The sequence below is a fragment of the Entelurus aequoreus genome, linkage group LG09 (genome assembly GCF_033978785.1).
Source record: "Entelurus aequoreus isolate RoL-2023_Sb linkage group LG09, RoL_Eaeq_v1.1, whole genome shotgun sequence".
Lineage (NCBI taxonomy): Eukaryota > Metazoa > Chordata > Actinopteri > Syngnathiformes > Syngnathidae > Entelurus > Entelurus aequoreus.
In genome coordinates, this window is record NC_084739.1 from 25,084,716 (window position 1) to 25,104,721 (window position 20,006).

Consider the following 20,006-nt stretch of genomic DNA (forward strand, 5'->3'; position numbering starts at 1 on the left):
ATATATATATATATATATATATATATATATATACTAGGGTATCAGTACCGGTACCAAAATGTATTTCGATACTTTTCTGTACTTTTTGATACTTTTCTAAATAAAGGGGCCCACAAAAAATTGCATTATTGGCTTTATTTCAACAAAAAATCTTAAGGTGCAAAAAAAATTATGTTTCTTATTGCAAGTTTGTCCTTAAATAAAATAGTGAACATACAAGACAACTGGTAAGCAAACAAAAGCTCCTAATTTAGCCGCTGACATACGCAGTAACATATTGTATGATATTCTATTCTATTATTTTGTCGAAATTATTAAGGACAAGTGGTAGAAAATGAATCATTAATCTACATGTTCATTTACTGTTAATATCTGCTTACTTTCTCTTTTAACATGTTATATCTACACTTCTGTCAAAATGTAATAATCACTTATTCTTCTGTTGTTTGGATGCTTTACATTAGTTTTGGATGATACCACAGATTTGGGTATCAATCCGATACTAAGTAATTACAGGATCATACATTGGTCATATTCAAAGTCCTCATGTGTCCATGGACATATTTCCTAAGTTTATAAACATAATAAACATTTTAAAAAACAAAAAAGATTTTGTGATGCTAAAAAATATTGTTGTAATCATAGTAGTATTGACTAGATACGCTCCTGTACTTGGTTTTATTACAGTGGCTGTCAGGTGTAGATCCACCCATGGCGTTTGTTTACATTTTGACGCCGGAGAACTACGGTGTGTAGTTAAGCATGTTTAGCTATTCTCGTCCTGGCTTTATCTCGTCCTGCAGGGATGATACTTGTTAGAATACTTACCTTATTTGTTGCCATGGAGGCGAGGATTAGTGATTTAGAAATAGGTAAAACACTGCCGACTGGGGCAGGACATTAGCCGCTAGCTGGCTAGCCATGTCTTAAAGCACCTCTTCCGGTGGGCGTTTCAGTGTTATAGCTTCACCTTTATCGTTAGTTTTTACGCCAAAATGCGTCCATTCTCCCTTTTCTGTCTACACACATTGTCTGTTTGTAAGTACTTCGTGATTATGTGCTACCGATCATGGTTGACTGCTCTTAAACCAGCAATGACATGACGTGATGACGACGGAGCGCGGGGGCGGTGGCGGACCGGTACTTTTCAGAGGCGGTATAGTACTGAATATGAATCAATAGTATCCCTGTAATATACTTGTACAGGTATACCGTACAACCCTAATATATACATATCCATCCATCTTCTTCCACTTATCCGCGGTCAGGTTGCAGGGGCTGCAGCATAGGCAGCGAAGCCCAGACTTGCCACTCCCAGTCACCTTGTCCAGCTCCTCTCGGGGTATCCCCATGGCCGGTTGGACGTGTCCTAAACACCTCCCCTGATCAGATGCCCAAGCCACCTCATCTGGCTCCTCTGAGCTAATCCCGAATGACAGAGCTGCTCACCCTATCTCTAAGGGAGAGCCTCGCCACCCGACGGAGGAATCTCATTTTGGCCGCTTGTACTCGTGATCTTGTCCTTTAGGTCATAACCCAAAGCTCATGACCATAGGTCATAGCTGTGCTCGGGGGCAAGGCGGGGTACACCCTGGACAAGTTGCCACCTCATCGCAGGGCCAACACCAATAGACAGACAACATTCACACTCACATTCACACACTAGGGCCAATTTAGTGTTGCCAATGTTTTTGGAGGTGCTGCTAATAGGATTCTTAATAGGACTGGTTGTTAAAGACCCCTAAATATTCAGCACAACAATTGGATGGGGTTGGCGATGTCCTCTTGGGTGGGGTGGAATTTGGCAATAATCACGGGGTGCCACCAGTACGACACATCTTCAGTTGTTTTCCCCGACGTCATTGGGTGTTTCGGCCATTCATCACAAGACACCCTCTGCCGAGGTTGGCCCACCACAGGCTGATCAGACCTGGGTGTGTGTCGCATGGTGACACTAATGGTTATTTGGCAGCCCATGCTGCATCCCTGCGTTTCAGCCACAGCAAGTGAATGCTCCGTTCTGCTGCGGTGGCAAGTTCTTTAATTGTCTTCCGTTGGGCCTGTCCTCTGATCCCTACTTCCTTCAGGAGCCTTGGTATTAGTATCATCTATGGATGTACTGTTAAGTAGATTTCATACCACGGTTATCTTGACCATAATTATCACGGTTATTATTACCGCTGTATTTTTTAATGTACTTAAAAAGTACTTATACACATAATGAAATCTTTTGGCGAAGTTATTTTTTTACAACTAAAATAAACCCACTATTTTGCATGTTTTGTGTTTTTTATGCTTCACCGATAGTGTTTTAGTCTTACTTAGTATTTCATCTGTTTTAATTGCTAAGCTTCTATTGTATTAAAAATGGGTTTGTGCTTTAGCACTTTAAGATGTATTTAAATGAAAAGCACGTAACAAATTATATCTATTAATTTTATTTATTACTTCTGGTGGGCGTTGTGGCATCCCGGTCTGTTTAGCGGTCCTTGAACACACCATAAAAGCACCTCTGTCTCAGATATAGAACGATCACTTTGTTATAAGAGAGCACAGCTTGCAGTTTCAATGTGCACAATTCAATAGCGTAGTTGCTCAGACAGAAATGTGTTTATATAAGTTAAGCGTGGGGTGTGTTGTTTCTTAATTGTGAAAGACGTTAATGTGTCTTATTTTTATGTTAGCATTTAAGCTATCGAGCTGGCGCCATTCAGTCCGTGAATTTATCAAAGTGCAGTTATCAATCACGATTTTTCGATCATTTTAATTTATTTAAATGTTTTACTGTGATTATCATTAAAGCGTTTACCGTTATACCCCTAATATCAACATAGCTATTTCATGTTATATTATATCTTTTTGCTATATTTTTCAATTGTGGCTGTGTATATAATTACTAAAATGTAACACCAGCTGCACTTTGTACACCCCAGGTTTATATTGTCCTGCCCTCCGTGAATGTCGGAATTTAGTTTGGCTTATCAATCAATCCATCAATCAATGTTTATTTATATAGCCCTAAATCACAAGTGTCTCAAAGGGCTGCACAACCCACAACGACATCCTCGGTACAGAGCCCACATAAGGGCAAGGTAAACTCACCCCAGTGGGACGTCGATGTGAATGACTATGAAAAACCTTGGAGAGGACCGCATATGTGGGTAATCCCCCACCCTGTAGGGGAGACCGAAAGCAATGAATGTCGAGTGGGTCTGACATAATATTGTGAAAGTCCAGTCCATAGTGGATCCAACATATCAGCGAAAGTCCAGTCCATAGTGCATCTAACATAATAGTGAGAGTCCAGTCCATAGTGGGGCCAGCAGGAAACCATCCCGAGCGGAGACGGGTCAGCAGCGCAGAGATGTCCCCAACCGATGCACAGGCGAGCGGTCCACCCCGGGTCCCGACTCTGGACAGCCAGCACTTCATCCATGGCCACCGGACCTGTGTAACTCCCCCTCCACAAGGGTGAGGGGGGCAGAGGAGAAAAGAAAAGAAACGGCAGATCAACTGGTCTAAAAAGGGGGTCTATTTAAAGGCTAGAGTATACAAATGAGTTTTAAGATGGGACTTAAATGCTTCTACTTATAGATAAACAATTGATTAAATTAGAGAAGGAAACATTTCCATCTTGAGATTGCTTATTGATAGTCTTTACAATGACATTACTGTAAAGAAGTACATTAATATACACAGGAAGTGCACATACATGTAGGAATCATGTTAAACCAACAATACAGCTTGGCGTAAACTGAAAAAAACTAATTGAACCATACAGGATAAACCTTAATTGACTCATATGACACTAGCTTTATGCTAACATACAACAGGACATCCCGACGAATATTAGCATCGCAATTGTTTTAAGCTTTACCAAACTAGATTTTAACGGAACAAAATTGACATTGATAGCAAATGTTAATTAAAGTTAAAGTACCAATGATTGTCACACACACACTAGGTGTGGCAAAATTATTCTCTGCATTTGACCCATCACCCTTGATCACCCCCTGGGAGGTGAGGGGAGCAGTGGGCAGCAGCGGTGCAGCAGCGATGGCTGCGCCCGGGAATAATTTTTGGTGATTTAAGCCCCAATTCCAACCCTTGATGCTGAGTGCCAAGCAGGGAGGTAATGGGTCCCATTTTGTATAGTCTTTGGTATGGCTCGGCAGAAAATGGATGGATGGTATGGCTCGGCTGGGGTTTGAACTCACAACCTACCGATCTCAGGGCGGCCACTCTAACCACTAGGCCACTAAGTAGTACTTACATGCATATAGCCAACAAATTCTGTGAAAATTGATATTGACAACTAATTTTGTACTCGTCGACCAGTCTGCTGGTCTGCACTGTGTGTTGACTAGCTAAGGAAGTCTGGTGCTCAAACCTCAGAGTTTAATTCTAAAACAAAAAATGTGGTCAGTATTTTGTGTAACATGATTGGAGAGATGGCAGCGCGTATATAATAATAATAATAATACAAATAATTATTATTCATTTTATTTATACAGCGCTCTTAAAAGGCACATTTAAAAACACTTACACAATAATCAAAATAAAACATGATCATAATCATAACAGCACATACAGTGTAATAATGAGTTGAGTTTTTTCTTGCCCTGATGTGGGATCTGAGCCGAGGATGCCATTGTGGCTTGTGCAGCCCTTTGAGACACTTGTGATTAAGGGCTATATAAATAAACTTTGATTGATTTAATAATAAAACAACCAGTAAAAATGGGCAAAATGAAAAATAACTTTGGGTTATGAAATTGTTTGTCCAGTTCTAAAAGCAGATTTGAAAAGGTGGGTTTTTAATAGTCTTTTGAACATTGTGGGATTGTGACATGAACGGATGGAAAGGGGGAGAGAGTTCCAGAAGGTGGGGGCAGAGATGGAGAAGACATGCTTCCCCCAGGTTTGGTGCTGGGTTCTATGAGGAGGGGAAAGCAGGTGATTGTTGGTGGAACGCAGATGAAGTGTATCGCAAAAATCTAAAAAATAAAATAAAAATAAAAGTACTAACATATGGGAAATACCGTGTCATGACCTGTCACACAGGTCATACCTTGTTTTGGTTTGGTTGTGGTGTTCCCTTTGTTTTGTGTTCCCAGTGCTCCTTGTCTTCCTTTGTTTACTTTCTTGTTGCTATAGGAGCGCTGAGTATACACACCGGACTCTGTTTATTGATTAGTGCCCCTACCTGCAGCCAACACCAATCGGGCCCTTTTATATACCTGTCTCACCATTTACTCATCGTGGGATTATTGCTCGCCATAAGCGACTGTTACGTTTTCTTGCCAACCTTTGCTACCGTTTACTTTTCATGATAATCTACTATGCTACGTTTTTGCCTCGAGTTTAACTTCCGCCTACCAGCAGCATGCTGGTAGGCATAGGGAATTAAAGACTCACCTTACCTGCACTTTGACTGCCGTCCTCTGCTTTCTGGGATCACAAACACATCACCATGCCCCACCGCAACACATTCTATGACTCAGCTGCGTTGCGTGTGCGTGGAATTGTGCTGAGGCCTCGGACTACCTCTTCCAATCGTGCCAAAAGAGGGAAAGCGTACTGTACTTTAAGGTTTTGAGTGGGCCCGGTACGATTGGTCTATTGTCAGAACGCCCTTCTTTGATGTCTAACTAGGGTTGTACGGTTTACCGGCATTAGTATAGTACCGCGATACTAATGAATAATTTTCGGTACTATATCGCCTCTGAAACGTACCGGTCCTAGCTAGCTAGCGGCTAACTTCCATCCAATGTCAGCAGTGTTTTAGCTACTTCTAAATCACTAATCCTCGCCTCCATGGCGACAAATAAAGTACGTTTCTTACAAGTATTATCCCTGCAGGACGAGGAATAGATAAACATGTTTCACCACATACCGTAGCACACCGGCGTCACAATGTAAACAAATGCCATTGGTGGATCTACACCTAACATCCAGTGTAATGAGATCAAGTACAGGCACGTATCTAGTCGATAATACTATGATAACGTCGATATTTTTTGGCATCACAAAATCTTCGTTTTTTTTTTAATGTATATTATGTTTATAAACTCAGGAAATATGTCCCTGGACACATGAGGACTTTGAATACGACCAATGTATGATCCTGTAACTACTTGGTATCGGGTTGATACCCAAATTTGGGGTATCATCCAAAACTAATGTAAGGTATCAAACAACAGAAGAATAAGTGATTATTACATTTTAACAGAAGTGTAGACAGAACATGTTAAAAGAGAAAGTAAGCAGATATTAACAGTAAATAAACATGTAGAATAATAGTTCATTTTCTACCACTTGTCCTGAATAATGTTGACAAAATAATAAAATTATAAATGACTGTTACTGCATATGTCAGCAGACTAATTAGGAGCCTTATTTACTACTAAAATACAAGTATTCTTGTATGTTCACTATTTTATTTAAGGACTTAACTGAAATAAGAAACATATGTTTAATGTACCGTACGATTTTTTGTTAAAGTAAAGCCAATAATGCAATTTTTTTGTGGTCGCCTTTATTTAGAAAAGTATCGAAATAATTTTAGTACTGGTACCAAAATATTGGTATCGCTACAACAGTATGTCTAACCATTCTTTCATTGCCGCCATTGTTGTTGTGCAATTTCAGATTATTCAGGTCAGTTAAGACAGAATAGAGCAGTTTGAGTCAACTTTTTCTCGTTGGAGGTCTGAAATGCTCGACGTCTCCGTTTCCTAGAATGCAGCAGAAGACCTCTATTATAGCCAGCATGTTCTCGTTAACGAGGTCAATGCCAGACCACTGCCAGGCTGACGCATATCGAGTGCTGAGTCACTGCCCGCTCACTGTGCTGTTGGGAATGGTGTAGCTGTGGCGGCAGATCAATAAAGCTCCTGTCAAGGATCCTGCAAATTAGACACGTCCTCTGTGAGAGGTCTTAATCCAGCATACTTAAAATTTGGCAAAAATATTCCCAGCTTTCCTTTAATGATTGTAGGTATGTAACGATTACAATTAATTGTATTTCCTATCATGGTTATTGTGAGTAAAATTATTACGGTTATCATTATTATCGCTGTGTTGTTAAATGTGCTCAAAAAGTACTTGTACTGAAATCTTTGTTTTTTTTCAAATAACTAAAATAAATATACCTATTGATAGAAAGCGCACTTTTTTACATGTTTTGTGTTACTTTTGCTTCACTGATAAGAGTGTTCTGGTACTACTCTGTTCAGCGGTCCTTTAACGCACAATAAAAACAGCTTTTGTGTCATATTCCTCGCAGAATATATATCAGGGGTGTCAAACTCGTTTTCATTGAGGGCCACATCGCAGTAATGGCTGCTTTCAGAGGGCCAATTATTTTACATTATGCATGCAGGTGATAACCTGTGATTAATCATGATTAATCGAAATGCGTATGCATTTGATTATTAGATTTTTTTTATGTTTAACTTGCTTTAAAATCATAAATAAAGGTGACAAGCAGATATTTAACTATTTGTTTTTAGCTCACAAAAATAGTTTTGCAACACAGTATATAATAATATAATTGGCATGATCAGATAATATTAAAGTTTAAAATATGCATTTTTTTTCTGTCAAAATTGAAAAAACTAATGCATTTAGTAAAAAAAAAAAAAAAAAAGGATTTTATTGAAACCCATTTTTTTCAGGCTTTTGCGGGCCACATAAAATGATGTGGCGGGCCAGAACTCGGCCCCGGGCCTTGAGTTTGACACCTGTGATATAGATTGATCACTCTGTACAGCTTGTAGGGTCAATGTGCACAATTGAATACCTTAGTTGCTCAGGCAGTAGTACATTTGTAGTTTGGATCGGCATACACCTCCAAAAACATGCACCTGGGGATAGGTTGATTGGCAACACTAAATTGGCCCTTGTGTGTGAATGTGAGTGTGAATGTTGTCTGTCTATCTGTGTTGGCCTTGTGATGAGGTGGCGACTTGTCCAGGGTGTACCCCGCCTTCCGCCCGAATGCAGCTGAGATAGGCTCCAGCATCCCCCGCGACCCTGTAAGGAACAAATGGTAGAAAAATGGTTGGATGTTGTTTCTTAATGGGGAAATACATGTCTCTTGTATTCATGTTAGCAGTGAAGCTTGCAAGCTCTGTGAGATAATCAAAGTGTAGTTATCAATCACGTGTTTTTGATCATTTTCATTTAAAATGGTAAAACTACCATCAAGAGTTTTACCGCGGTTATCATTAGTATTGTTTATCGTTACATCCCTAGTTGATGGTAAGTTAATTTTATGTGAGACTACAAACTAAAGAGCATTCAAACTAATACATTTTACATATAATGTTCAGGTAACACTATAGTATGGGGAACATATTCTAAGTAACAAAGACTTAATTTAGAGTTATTTGGACACTAGGGGAACATATAAGGGTTAGGGTTAGGGTTAGGGTTACTAATAAGCAATAATTCTGAGGTTATTGAGGGAAGACTCTTAGTTACTGGCTTATTGGTTGTATAATAAGGCCATGCAGAATAAGGCATTAATAAGTAATAATAATAATAATGGATTCGAGTTATATAGCGCTTTTCTAGACACTCAAAGCGCTTCACAGAGAAGTGAGAACCCATCATTCATTTTTACAACTCATTCATTCATCATTCATTCTCCGGTGTGAGGGGCACCGGGGGCAAGGGTGAAGTGTCCTGCCCAAGGACACAAAGGCAGTGATTTTGGATGGTAAGAGGTGGAGAGCGAACCTGCAACCCTCAGGTTTCTGGCACGGCCGCTCTACCCACTACGCCATACCGCCCCCAAAGTACTTAATAATGACTAATTAAGAGCAAATATGTTACTAATTTGCATGTTAATAAGTAAGTAATTAATGGTGAATATCTTCCCCATACTAAAGTGTTACCAATGTTCATACTAACTCTGCTATACATATGAATTTGGCTAAATCATTTCTGAGAACACGCCTGCCTGCCTTCTCCTCCTGTGTTTACTGAAAGCATAGCAGGTTTCTGAAAATATGGGATGCTATTAAAGCGTACTAGTTTTTATATCACTGGGACATATGGTCTCTGACTTCTGCGAAAGCTGTCAGTGCAAACATGGCGGAAGATTACAATACATCTGAGTGTTGCATTTTCGTCTGTTTCTTCAGCTATTGCATTGCAGCCCAGTCTTCCTTGCACAGTTTCACATCCCATGTAGCGTTGTATACAATATTGCGTCAGACTGCACTTCCCTGTCAGCACTTTTTGAAATCCCATTGTAATTCAAAGTCTTTCTTCAAGAAATAATTCCTCGGTGCAAGTGTTTGGTGGCGTTATGCTCCTTTTCCGTTGCATATCAAACCTGAAAACTATTTTACAACAGGAAATGTGTGTATAATTGGTTCAAGTTGGTTTCCATTACGAAAACAAACTGCCTCAAAAAGACGGGTTTTTTTCCCTCCAAGCGTTTGCATTCTTTAAATGCAGCTCCCCTGTCTTCGGTTTGACGTCACACCCGGCCAGGGCTTCACTCTAAAATAGCTCTCACGGCTAAGTTAGGAAACTCAGGGAGGCATGTTTTTAAAACAGCAAACAATGTGGCCGCCTGTAATTCTTTCTTCACATGCGCAGAGGGTGGTTTCAAAGCTCGCACCAGCTTGACTCAGCACTTCAGTAGATCTTTTTTTTTCTTTCTTCAATGCACCCGAGGCTTTGCATGGTTGGATCACATGAAATGTTATCAAAGAGATCGGAGCTGTTCTGTTCTTGTGCTCTGTTGACTCATGTTCGCTAAAGACTGCTCAAACTGTGTGAATGGTTTTATTTTCATCCCAAGTAGCACTCCCAAAATATAAATCCACTAACGTTATCAGTGGTTATCATCACATATTGTCAGCGTCGACATCCAAAGTCAATATTCAAATTGTTTACTGTCTCCCCAACAGTATCAAATCCCAACAGGAATTTGCCAGAGAGGTCTTAGAATTGTGTACTTGTCAAGTTGAATGATTTATTTTTGGATTTAGTTTTTAATAGCATTATAATTAAAACAAATGACTTCCTGAGGAAAAGTAGAGGAAGTGTAAATCTACAATTTGAGTCCTGTAGTCATTCTTTTGATTTATTAATTTCCTCATGGCCTTGAAGTCTAGAAACACTGAAGAACATTAAGATGGCCATAGTATATTGTAGATGTAACATTGGTCATTTGGGCTGCAACTAATGATTAATTTAATAGTCGACAAGTCAGCGATGATTTTTTTAAATTTGTCGACTAGTCAAACGATTATTGCTTAATGGTCTTCTGTACACAATTGACTTTGACGATGAGTCCGCGACTTAATTTTAACTCATTTTTTAAAACTTAATATGGCAACTTCAATTGTAACAAATGAAACAAAATACTGATAAATAAACTGACTTTATTACAAAAAGTATATAACCACAGTAAAAAAAAAAAAATCAACAGACTTAAAGGGCAAAATTTACTGTGTAAAAAGTATCTTGATCTAGTACTTTTATTTAGCTGTAATTATTTATTATTATAGTCGACAAATTTTTATAATCGACATGGTCAATTATGTCGGCTAATCGTTGCGGCCTTGGTGGTTATCCCACACGGTCCTGAAGATGCCGGTCACGCATCCCCACTGATGGAGAGTTAAACAGAGCAGTGCTAGCCAATGAGCATAAAGCCCTGGGCGGCCCATCACTGCCCAGCGCAGCTCTGAAAGCATAGTGAGATTTACACAACGTCCCATTGCATAGCCGCACGAGCTGGCATCCATGACATCGATTTATCTGCTACTTGTGTTTTATAGACTAATTGGTTTCCAGGTGTTAAATGTGTGCTCAGTGATATCAACACCGGGTGTGGTCACTGGAGTGCTATATTCACTTATCTGTTGGTTGGAATGAACCTACTGACATGAAATGTTTCCAAACATGGGTAACAATGGGTTAACTTACTGCACACACCGGTTAACTTGTTAAAGGCCTACTGAAACCCACTACTACCGACCACGCAGTCTGATAGTTTATATATCAATGATGAAATCTTAGCATTGCAACACATCCCAATTCGGCCGGGTTAACTTACAAAGTGCAATTTTAAATTTCCCGCTAAACTTCCGGTTTAAAACGTCTATGTATGATGACGTATGCGCGTGACGTCAATCGTTGAAACGGAAGTATTCGGACACATTGTATCCAATACAAAAAGCTCGGTTTTCATTGCAAAATTCCACAGTATTCTGGACATCTGTGTTGGTGAATCTTTTGCAATTTGTTTAATGAACAATGAAGACTGCAAAGAAGAAAGTTGTAGGTGGGATCGGTGTATTAGCGGCTGGCTGCAGCAACACAACCAGGAGGACTTTGACTTGGATAGCAGACGCTCTATCCGGCGCTAGCCGCCGACCCCATGGATGATCGGGTGAAGTCCTTCGTCGCTCCGTCGATCGCTGGAACGCAGGTGAGCACGGGTGTTGATGAGCAGATGAGGGCTGGCTGGCGTAGGTGGATAGCTAATGTTTTTATCAATCAATCAATCAATGTTTATTTATACAGCCCTAAATCACAAGTGTCTCAAAGGGCTGTACAAGCCACAACGACATCCTCGGTACAGAGCCCACATACGGGCAAGGAAAACTCACCCCAGTGGGACGTCAATGTGAATGACTATGAGAAACCTTGGAGAGGACCGCATATGTGGGTAACCCCCCCCCCCCCTCTAGGGGAGACCGAAAGCAATGGATGTCGAGTGGGTCTGACATAATATTGTGAAAGTCCAACACATCAGCGAAAGTCCAGTCCATTGTGGGGCCAGCAGGAACCATCCCGAGCGGAGACGGGTCAGCAGCGTAGAGATATCCCCATCCGATGAACAGGCTAGTGGTCCACCCCGGGTTGGGAGCAGAGTAGAAAAGAAAAGAAAAGAAACGGCAGATCAACTGGTCTAAAAAGGGAGTCTATTTAAAGGCTAGAGTATACAAATGAGTTTTAAGATGAGACTTAAATGCTTCTACTGAGGTAGCATCTCTAACTTTTACCGGGAGGGCATTCCATAGTATTGGAGCCCGAATAGAAAACGCTCTATAGCCCGCAGACTTTGTTTGGGCTCTGGGAATCACTAATAAGCCGGAGTTCTTTGAACGCAGATTTCTTGCCGGGACATATGGTACAATACAATCGGCAAGATAGGCAGGAGCTTGACCGTGTAGTATTTTATACGTAAGTAGTAAAACCTTAAAGTCGCATCTTAGGTGCACAGGAAGCCAGTGCAGGTGAGCCAGTATAGGCGTAATATGATCAAACTTTCTTGTTTTAGTCAAAAGTCTAGCAGCCGCATTTTGTACCATCTGTAATCTTTTAATGCTAGACATAGGGAGGCCCGAAAATAAAACGTTACAGTAATCGAGACGAGATGTAATGAACGCATGGATAATGATCTCAGCATCGTTTGTGGACAAAATGGAACGAATTTTAGCGATATTACGGAGATGAAAGAAGGCCGTTTTAGTAACACTCTAAATGTGTGACTCAAACGAGAGAGTTGGGTCGAAGATAATACCTAGATTCTTTACCGAGTCGCCTTGTTTAATTGTTTGGTTGTCAAATGTTAAGGTGGTATTATTAAATATATGTCGGTGTTGAGCAGGACCGATAATCAGCATTTCCGTTTTCTTAGCGTTGAGTTGCAAAAAGTTAGCGGACATCCATTGTTTAATTTCATTAAGACACGCCTCCAGCTGACTACAATCCGGCGTGTTGGTCAGCTTTAGGGGCATGTAGAGTTGGGTGTCATCAGCATAACAGTGAAAGCTAACACCGTATTTGCGTATGATGTCACCTAGCGGCAGCATGTAAATACTAAAGAGTGCACGGCCAAGAACCGAACCCTGGGGAACTCCGCACGTTACCTTAACATAGTCCAAGGTCACATTGTTATGGGAGACACACTGCATCCTGTCAGTAAGATAAGAGTTAAACCAAGACAAGGCTAAGTCTGACATCCCAATACGCGTTTTGATACGCTCTAATAAAATATTATGATCAACAGTATCGAAAGCGGCGCTAAGATCAAGAAGCAGCAACATAGATGACGCATCAGAATCCATCGTTAGCAATAGATCATTCGTCATTTTTGCGAGGGCTGTCTCCGTAGAGTGATTTGCCCTGAAACCGGATTGAAAAGGTTCACAGAGATTGTTACACGCTAAGTGTTCATTTAGCTGCTGTGCGACAATTTTTTCGAGGATTTTCGAGATAAACGGAAGGTGGGACACCGGCCGGTAGTTTACCATGAGGTCAGGATCGAGGTTAGGTCTTTTGAGTAGAGGATGAATAACCGCTTTTTTGAATGCTAGGGGAAAAGTGCCAGAGGAAAGTGATAAGTTTATAATATTTAACACTGATGGACCTAATAATACAAAAAGCTCCTTGATAGGTTTCCCAGGAATTGGGTCAAGTAAACCTGTTGTTTGTTTTGTCCCATTTACACATTTTAACAATTCCTCCAATGTTATTTCATCAAAGAGAGAGAAACTATTTTGGAGGGCAGTGTCCGTCGTATATACAGTCGTATCTGTGTTAATAGAACCCAGTTGTAGCTGAGATGCATTGTCTTTAATCTCTTTTCTAATGACTTCAATTTTCTTATTAAAGAAATTCATAAAGTCATCTGCTGAGTGGGTGGAGCTACTGGGAGGAGTCCCTTGTTGGGTTAGTGATGCTACTGTACTAAACAAAAATTTAGGATCATTTTTGTTGAGGTGGATGAGATTTGAGTAATATTTAGCTTTAGCTGAGGTAAGCATGCGTTTATAAGTTATTAAACTATCACTCCATGCTTGATGGAAAACTTCAAGTTTAGTCGCACGCCATTTGCGTTCCAGCTTTCTACATGATAATTTCTGGGCTTTAGTTTCTTCTGTAAACCATGGGGTACGCCTTTTAGGGGCCCTTTTTAGCTTTAGCGCTGCTACACTATCAATGGTGTCGCGCAGGGCGTCGTTAAAGTTGTTAGTGAGGTTATCAATAGAGCCCACATAATTTGGGAATGGTGCCATTACCGAAGGCAGTAGGTCAGTAAGAGTCGTCGTTGTGGCAGCATTAATGTTGCGGCTGCTATAGTAGTTATTATTATTATTATTAGTTTGTTGACAATGAGTCAGAACTTCGAATTTTATAAGGTAATGATCGGACATTACTTTAGTGTACGGGAGTATCGTAACTTTGGAGGTGGTGACACCCCTGACAAGCACTAGATCTATCGTATTACCGTTGCGATGCGTGGGTTCATTTATTATTTGTGTAAGACCACAGCTATCAATTATAGTCTGGAGCGCCACGCATGGAGGGTCCGATGGGGTATTCATATGGATGTTAAAGTCTCCCATTATGATTATATTGTCGGCGTGCGTCACTAGATCAGCAACAAACTCTGAAAATGCATTGATGAAGTCCGAATAGGGCCCTGGGGGGCGGTAGATGACAGCCAGGTGCAGAGGCAGCGGTGTGACAAACCTCATAGTGAGCACCTCAAACGAGTTATATTTATTATTTAGGTCCGAGGTAAGGCTAAAGTTTTTGTTGTATATTAGTGCAACTACCCCACCCCTTTTAATGGGACGGGCAATATGCGTTCCCGTATAGCCAGGAAGAGACGCCTCACCCAACGCAAAAAATGTGTCTGGTTTGAGCCAGGTCTCGGCTAGACCAACGACATCAAGATTGTTGTCTCTAATGACTTCATTAACTAATAACGTTTTGGAAGACAATGATCTTATGTATAAAAAGCCCATATTATAGGTAGTGGGCTGTTTTGAGGAGTTTTTGTTGAAAGTATCCGTAGTAGCAATATTAATAATGTTACGTTTATTATGCGTAGTGCACTTTAAATAATTTCGACCATATCTAGGAATTGATATGACAGGAATTTTTAGATTGTTTGCCACCTCAGTAAAATGCATGTCCACCTCTGACGCAGAAAAAACATTATGTGAGTTGTATATTATTCTAAGAGAATTGCTATGTGTGCAGGGATTATCCAGCCTGGCACTGGCTAGTTCTAGCTTAACAGACTCCTTATTAGCGCTTCTTTGAGGATTAGCTTTTAGCTTTTTCGTTAGCCCCGCTAACAACAACGCCTTTAGCTTTGTTGTTAGCCCCGCCCGACATCCCCGCTTCTGCTTCCGAGCGCACCGCTTACGTCTCTTTCGTTGACGGTCTCCGCTGGTAGTGGACCCCGCTGCTTCAAAGGCCACTGCTGGATGTAGCTCGCAAAGAATTCCCAAGCTAGCGAGTAGGTCCACCGTACACGCATCTTTCAGCCCAAAATGGCCCGATCTCTCCACATCCAGAATCGTAAGTGATCACGGAGTGAACAAGCTTGTGAGCCAGCCATGAAAATGACTGAATTGATGGGTATTTTGCCAAATCGGTCTACACTTCCAAGAGCGCATGCAAGAAGCTGCCGCCGTGAAGCGCCTCCATATTTTTTTAGCATATCTCTTTGAGGTCCCGTTGCTAAGTTGGCTTCAATGGCGTTGTTAGCAACAGCATTGTTAAGCTTCGCCAGGCTGGAAAGCATTAACCGTGTAGTTACAGGTCCATGGTTTAATAGTATTGTTGATTTTCTGTCCATCCTTCCAGTCAGGGGTTTATTTATTTTGTTTCTATCTGCAGTTAAGCCCGATGCTATCACGTTAGCTCCGTAGCTAAAGTGCTTCGCCGACTTATTGTCGTGGAGATAAAAGTCACTGTGAATGTCCATTTCGCGTTCTCGACTCTCATTTTCAAGAGGATATAGTATCCGCGGTGGTTTACAATACAAATCCGTGATCCACAATAGAAAAAGGAGAGAGTGTGGAATCCAATGAGCCAGCTTGTACCTAAGTTACGGTCAGAGCTAAAAAAAACACGTCCTGCACTGCACTCTAGTCCTTCACTCTCACGTTCCGCATCCACAAATCTTTCATCCTGGCTCAAATTAATGGGGTAATCATTGCTTTCTCTGTCCGAATCGCTCTCGCTGCTGGTGTAAACAATGGTGAAATGTGAGGAGCCTTTCAATCTGTGACGTCACGCTACTTCCGGTACAGGCAAGGCTTTTTTTATCAGCGACCAAAAGTTGCGAAGTTTATCGTCGATGTTCTCTACTAAATCCTTTCAGCAAAAATATGGCAATATCGCGAAATGATCAAGTATGACACATAGAATGGATCTGCTATCCCTGTTTAAATAAAAAAAAAATCATTTCAGTAGGCCTTTAAATTCACCAGATTTGTCAGTAGGAGAGACTTTATTCATCCCACAATGGAGAAATTCTGTGGTTGCAGTGCAGATTTTACATACAGTAAGAAAGAAAGAAAGGTATAGGACTAAAATGAGAAGTAATGATACACTCACACCACCTATGCACATTCAGTGTTTATATACAGTACATGTTGTACACCAAAGGATTGTACTATCTGCAAATATGAAAAACGCTATTGTGACACCATATTGCACACTGAGCATACATTTTGCACACCCAAGAAAAAAAAGATTACAGTATTTACATAGTGTGTTGTAGAGTCTTATGGCTGTGGGTCAAAGACTGAAGGAGGTACTCTGGGCCTCGAACATGGACATTATGGATGTAAATTTAGACAGCATGCTTCTGTCAGCCACCTCCTTTAGGAATTATTGCATGAATTCAACATGATAAATTAATCCTATTTCATTATCCTGGGTTCGATCCTGCGCTCGGGATCTTTCTGTGTGGAGTTTGCATGTTCTCCCCGTGACTGCGTGGGTTCCCTCCGGGTACTCCGGCTTCCTCCCACCTCCAAAGACATGCACCTGGGGATAGGTTGATTGGCAACACTAAATTGGCCGTAGTGTGTGAATGTGAGTGTGAATGTTATCTGTCTATCTGTGTTGGCCCTGCGATGAGGTGGCGACTTGTCCAGGGTGTACCCCGCCTTCCGCCCGAATGCAGCTGAGATAGGCACCCCCCCGCAACCCCGAACGGGACAAGTGGTAGAAAATGGATGGATGGATGGCATTATCTAATTTCTACAACTCAGATTACCTGGTTGGAATAGTAACCACAGACTGCTTACATGTGGGCGGCTGGCTTCTAAAATGTGTCTGAAGAGTATTGCTTGCATAATGAAGCAGTTGTTGATGGACCATTCATAGGGCTGGAAATATAAATGTCTACTAGGCTCAAGGTCTGAATCTTCAGGGTTATTCTGGGTGATTCTAAGGAGTCCATATCTGTCCGTCAAGGTAATGAACAAAGGACAAAGTTGTAGGCTGATGATATTATAAATGAGTATGTCCTTTCTTTTAGTATGTTATGCAACATTTAGGTGTTTTGGGGTTAGACTGAACCAGTTACTGACTGAGGATGCTGCTTGGTTTGATGTTGTGGAGAAAGTCCTTTTAAGGTTTTTTTGGATTACAAAAAACACAACAAAGCAATCCAGTAACCCCTATAGCCTACTTCCAGATGATACATTTTTTCGTACATAATCTATTATTTTAATTGAACATTTGACCTTAGAATAAACAAATATATGCTGATGTAACCACAGAAACTGGTGCAGAAGTAATGCCTGCCACTGGGTTTAATAGTTGTCTTTACAGATGAAGAGAGAGAGATTTTTAGATCATGTAAAGATGATAAATCTGTACATATATCTATTTATACACTGTATGTATATATGTCATTCTAGTCTGTTGTCTTTTAGCATAACTAATGTACTGTATATTTTGGTTTCTCTTCACAGATGACGCGTCACCTAAGGAAGTCACCAGGGTATGTTTTGCCTCTTTGTAAACATATGTGACGTAACGTTGGACGCTATAGTTGGCAAATTTCACATGTGATTTCTCAATATATGCCACCACTTGCCACATTTTTGTAGAGTTAGGCAGCCACACCTTATTAGCGGCATTAGAGTACTCTCAGTGGGGTCCGTGACCTCAATGAAAGGGACTTACAAACCCATATACACAGAAAAACGAGGGTCACCCAGCCCATTGGTGCGTCATCCATATGTCTGTTGAAACAGGATGTGGGAGGGTCGAATGTATCCCGAGGGAGAGGCTTTCTAGTGCGCCTCTCTCTATGACGCCGCCGCTCCCTCCCCGTAGGGGCAGACATGACAGGTCTTTGGCCCCGCACAAGGCAGGAGGTCTGCGCCTTACATAAGCGCACTTTTAAGACGAATGTGAGCATCAAAGCTCGCCAACGCTTTAATCAGAGCTGTCCGACTGCGATGGTATCCTCTCGGGGATGCAGTGTGGGGATGATCCCTCGGATAGAATGCAGTGATGAGGGGGGGGGGGGGGTTTAAGGGTGAGGTAGCGGGTAAATGTTGTGATGTAAAGTTCTGCCTTTCTGAATCCTGGTTCAGTCAACAAACAAAGCTTACCACTGTTGTCTATATGCTTCATTGTTGTTCTAGTTGGCAATGCATTGTGGTGAGATTGTGCAATGTAAGTTCTGTGTGTTGTGTCTAGCAGTACCAGGATGCAAACATGCAGGGCGTGGTGTATGAACTCAACAGCTACATGGAGCAACGCCTGGACACTGGAGGAGACAACAAGCTATTGCTCTATGAGCTCTGCAACATCATTAAAACAGGTACTAGACCGTATCATGGTGATTTTTTTTTTTTACAAAAATTATACCAATAATCATCTATCATCCGGCTAAAATTCAATATTTATATTCTGGACTATTTATATTATAATTATATTATATGTATATAAGCTCCAGCACCCCCCGCGACAAGCAGTAGAAAATGGATGGATGGATATTAATATTATAATACTACATGTATTTGTGAACCGTATTTTCCGGACTGTAGAGCGCACCAGATTATAAGGCGCACTGCCTATGAAAGGTCTATTTTCGATCTGGCAAAGTTGGTAGAGTGGCCGTGCCAGCAATCGGACGGTTGCTGGTTACTGGGGTTCAATCCCCACCTTCTACCATCCTAGTCACGTCCGTTGTGTCCTTGGGCAAGACACTTCACCCTTGCTCCTGATGGCTGCTGGTTAGCGCCTTGCATGGCAGCTCCCGCCATCAGTATACAAGTATAACCCATTTATCATTTATATAAAGTGCACCGGATTATAGGCCGCCTTAAAGGAGTCATACTATTAAAAAAAAATTCTAACACACTTCTTTGTGGTCTACATAACATGTAATGGTGGTTATTTGGTCAAAATGTTGCATGGATTATGTTTTACAGATCATCTTCAAGCCGCTTTCTGACAGTCGCTTCCGAAAGCGCCGTTTTGTGGGCGGTCTTATTTACGTGGCTCACCTACGGTAGTGTCTTCTCCCCGTCATCTTTGTTGTAGCGGTGTAGCGTGCTAGGACGGGAGTGGAAGAGGTGTCAAAAGATGGAACTAACTGTTTTAATGACATTCAGACTTTACTTAAATCAATAACAGAACAGCATCTCCTCATCCGAAAACAACAATCACGCCACAAATGTGTCCTATGAAAAACCGTCCATCCGGAACTCTCTAATAACTAAAGTTCCTTGGGTGAATAATGTAAACTCACTACACCGGTATGTTTTAGCGCTTTCATGGCAAGTTTACTGACAGCTACAAGTAAGAACTTTACACTACTTTATATTAGAAATGGCAACAGAGGAGGATGAATGTCACATAACAAGAAGATAGAAAAAAAGAAGAAGCTTATCGACTACGGCACGGACTACAAAGGCGGACCCGCGCAGTTTTTCAGGATTTATGCAGATCCCAAATACAGATCAGCAGGTACCAGAAGGTAAGAAAAGTTGCTTTTGCATAATATTGCGAAACAAAACGCCAGATAATATGTCTTACCTTACACACACATAATAAGTACACTACAATCCATAAAGTGGTGCGGCTTCATAGCTTACCAAAGTCGTACTAAAACATTTTGATAGATTTTTGAGCACCATGTGTAATGTTCTATATTTTCGATGGAACATATAAAATGTTGGTGTTGTTTACTTTAGTCA

General features: G+C 41.0%; 1 protein-coding gene across 5 annotated transcripts in view; it reads left to right on the plus strand.

Moving 5' to 3' along the window:
• The window catches only part of pde10a (phosphodiesterase 10A), a 228,080-nt gene that overhangs the window by 166,545 nt on the left and 41,529 nt on the right, over positions 1-20,006 (plus strand). For 4 of the 5 annotated variants that reach the window (XM_062058413.1, XM_062058408.1, XM_062058410.1 and 1 more), the window contains 2 exons: positions 17,766-17,794; positions 18,502-18,625. In XM_062058413.1, coding sequence (XP_061914397.1) covers positions 17,766-17,794; positions 18,502-18,625 — 153 coding nt within the window. The remainder of the gene's footprint in view (positions 1-17,765; positions 17,795-18,501; positions 18,626-20,006) is intronic. The other variant, XM_062058412.1, reaches the window with a different exon arrangement.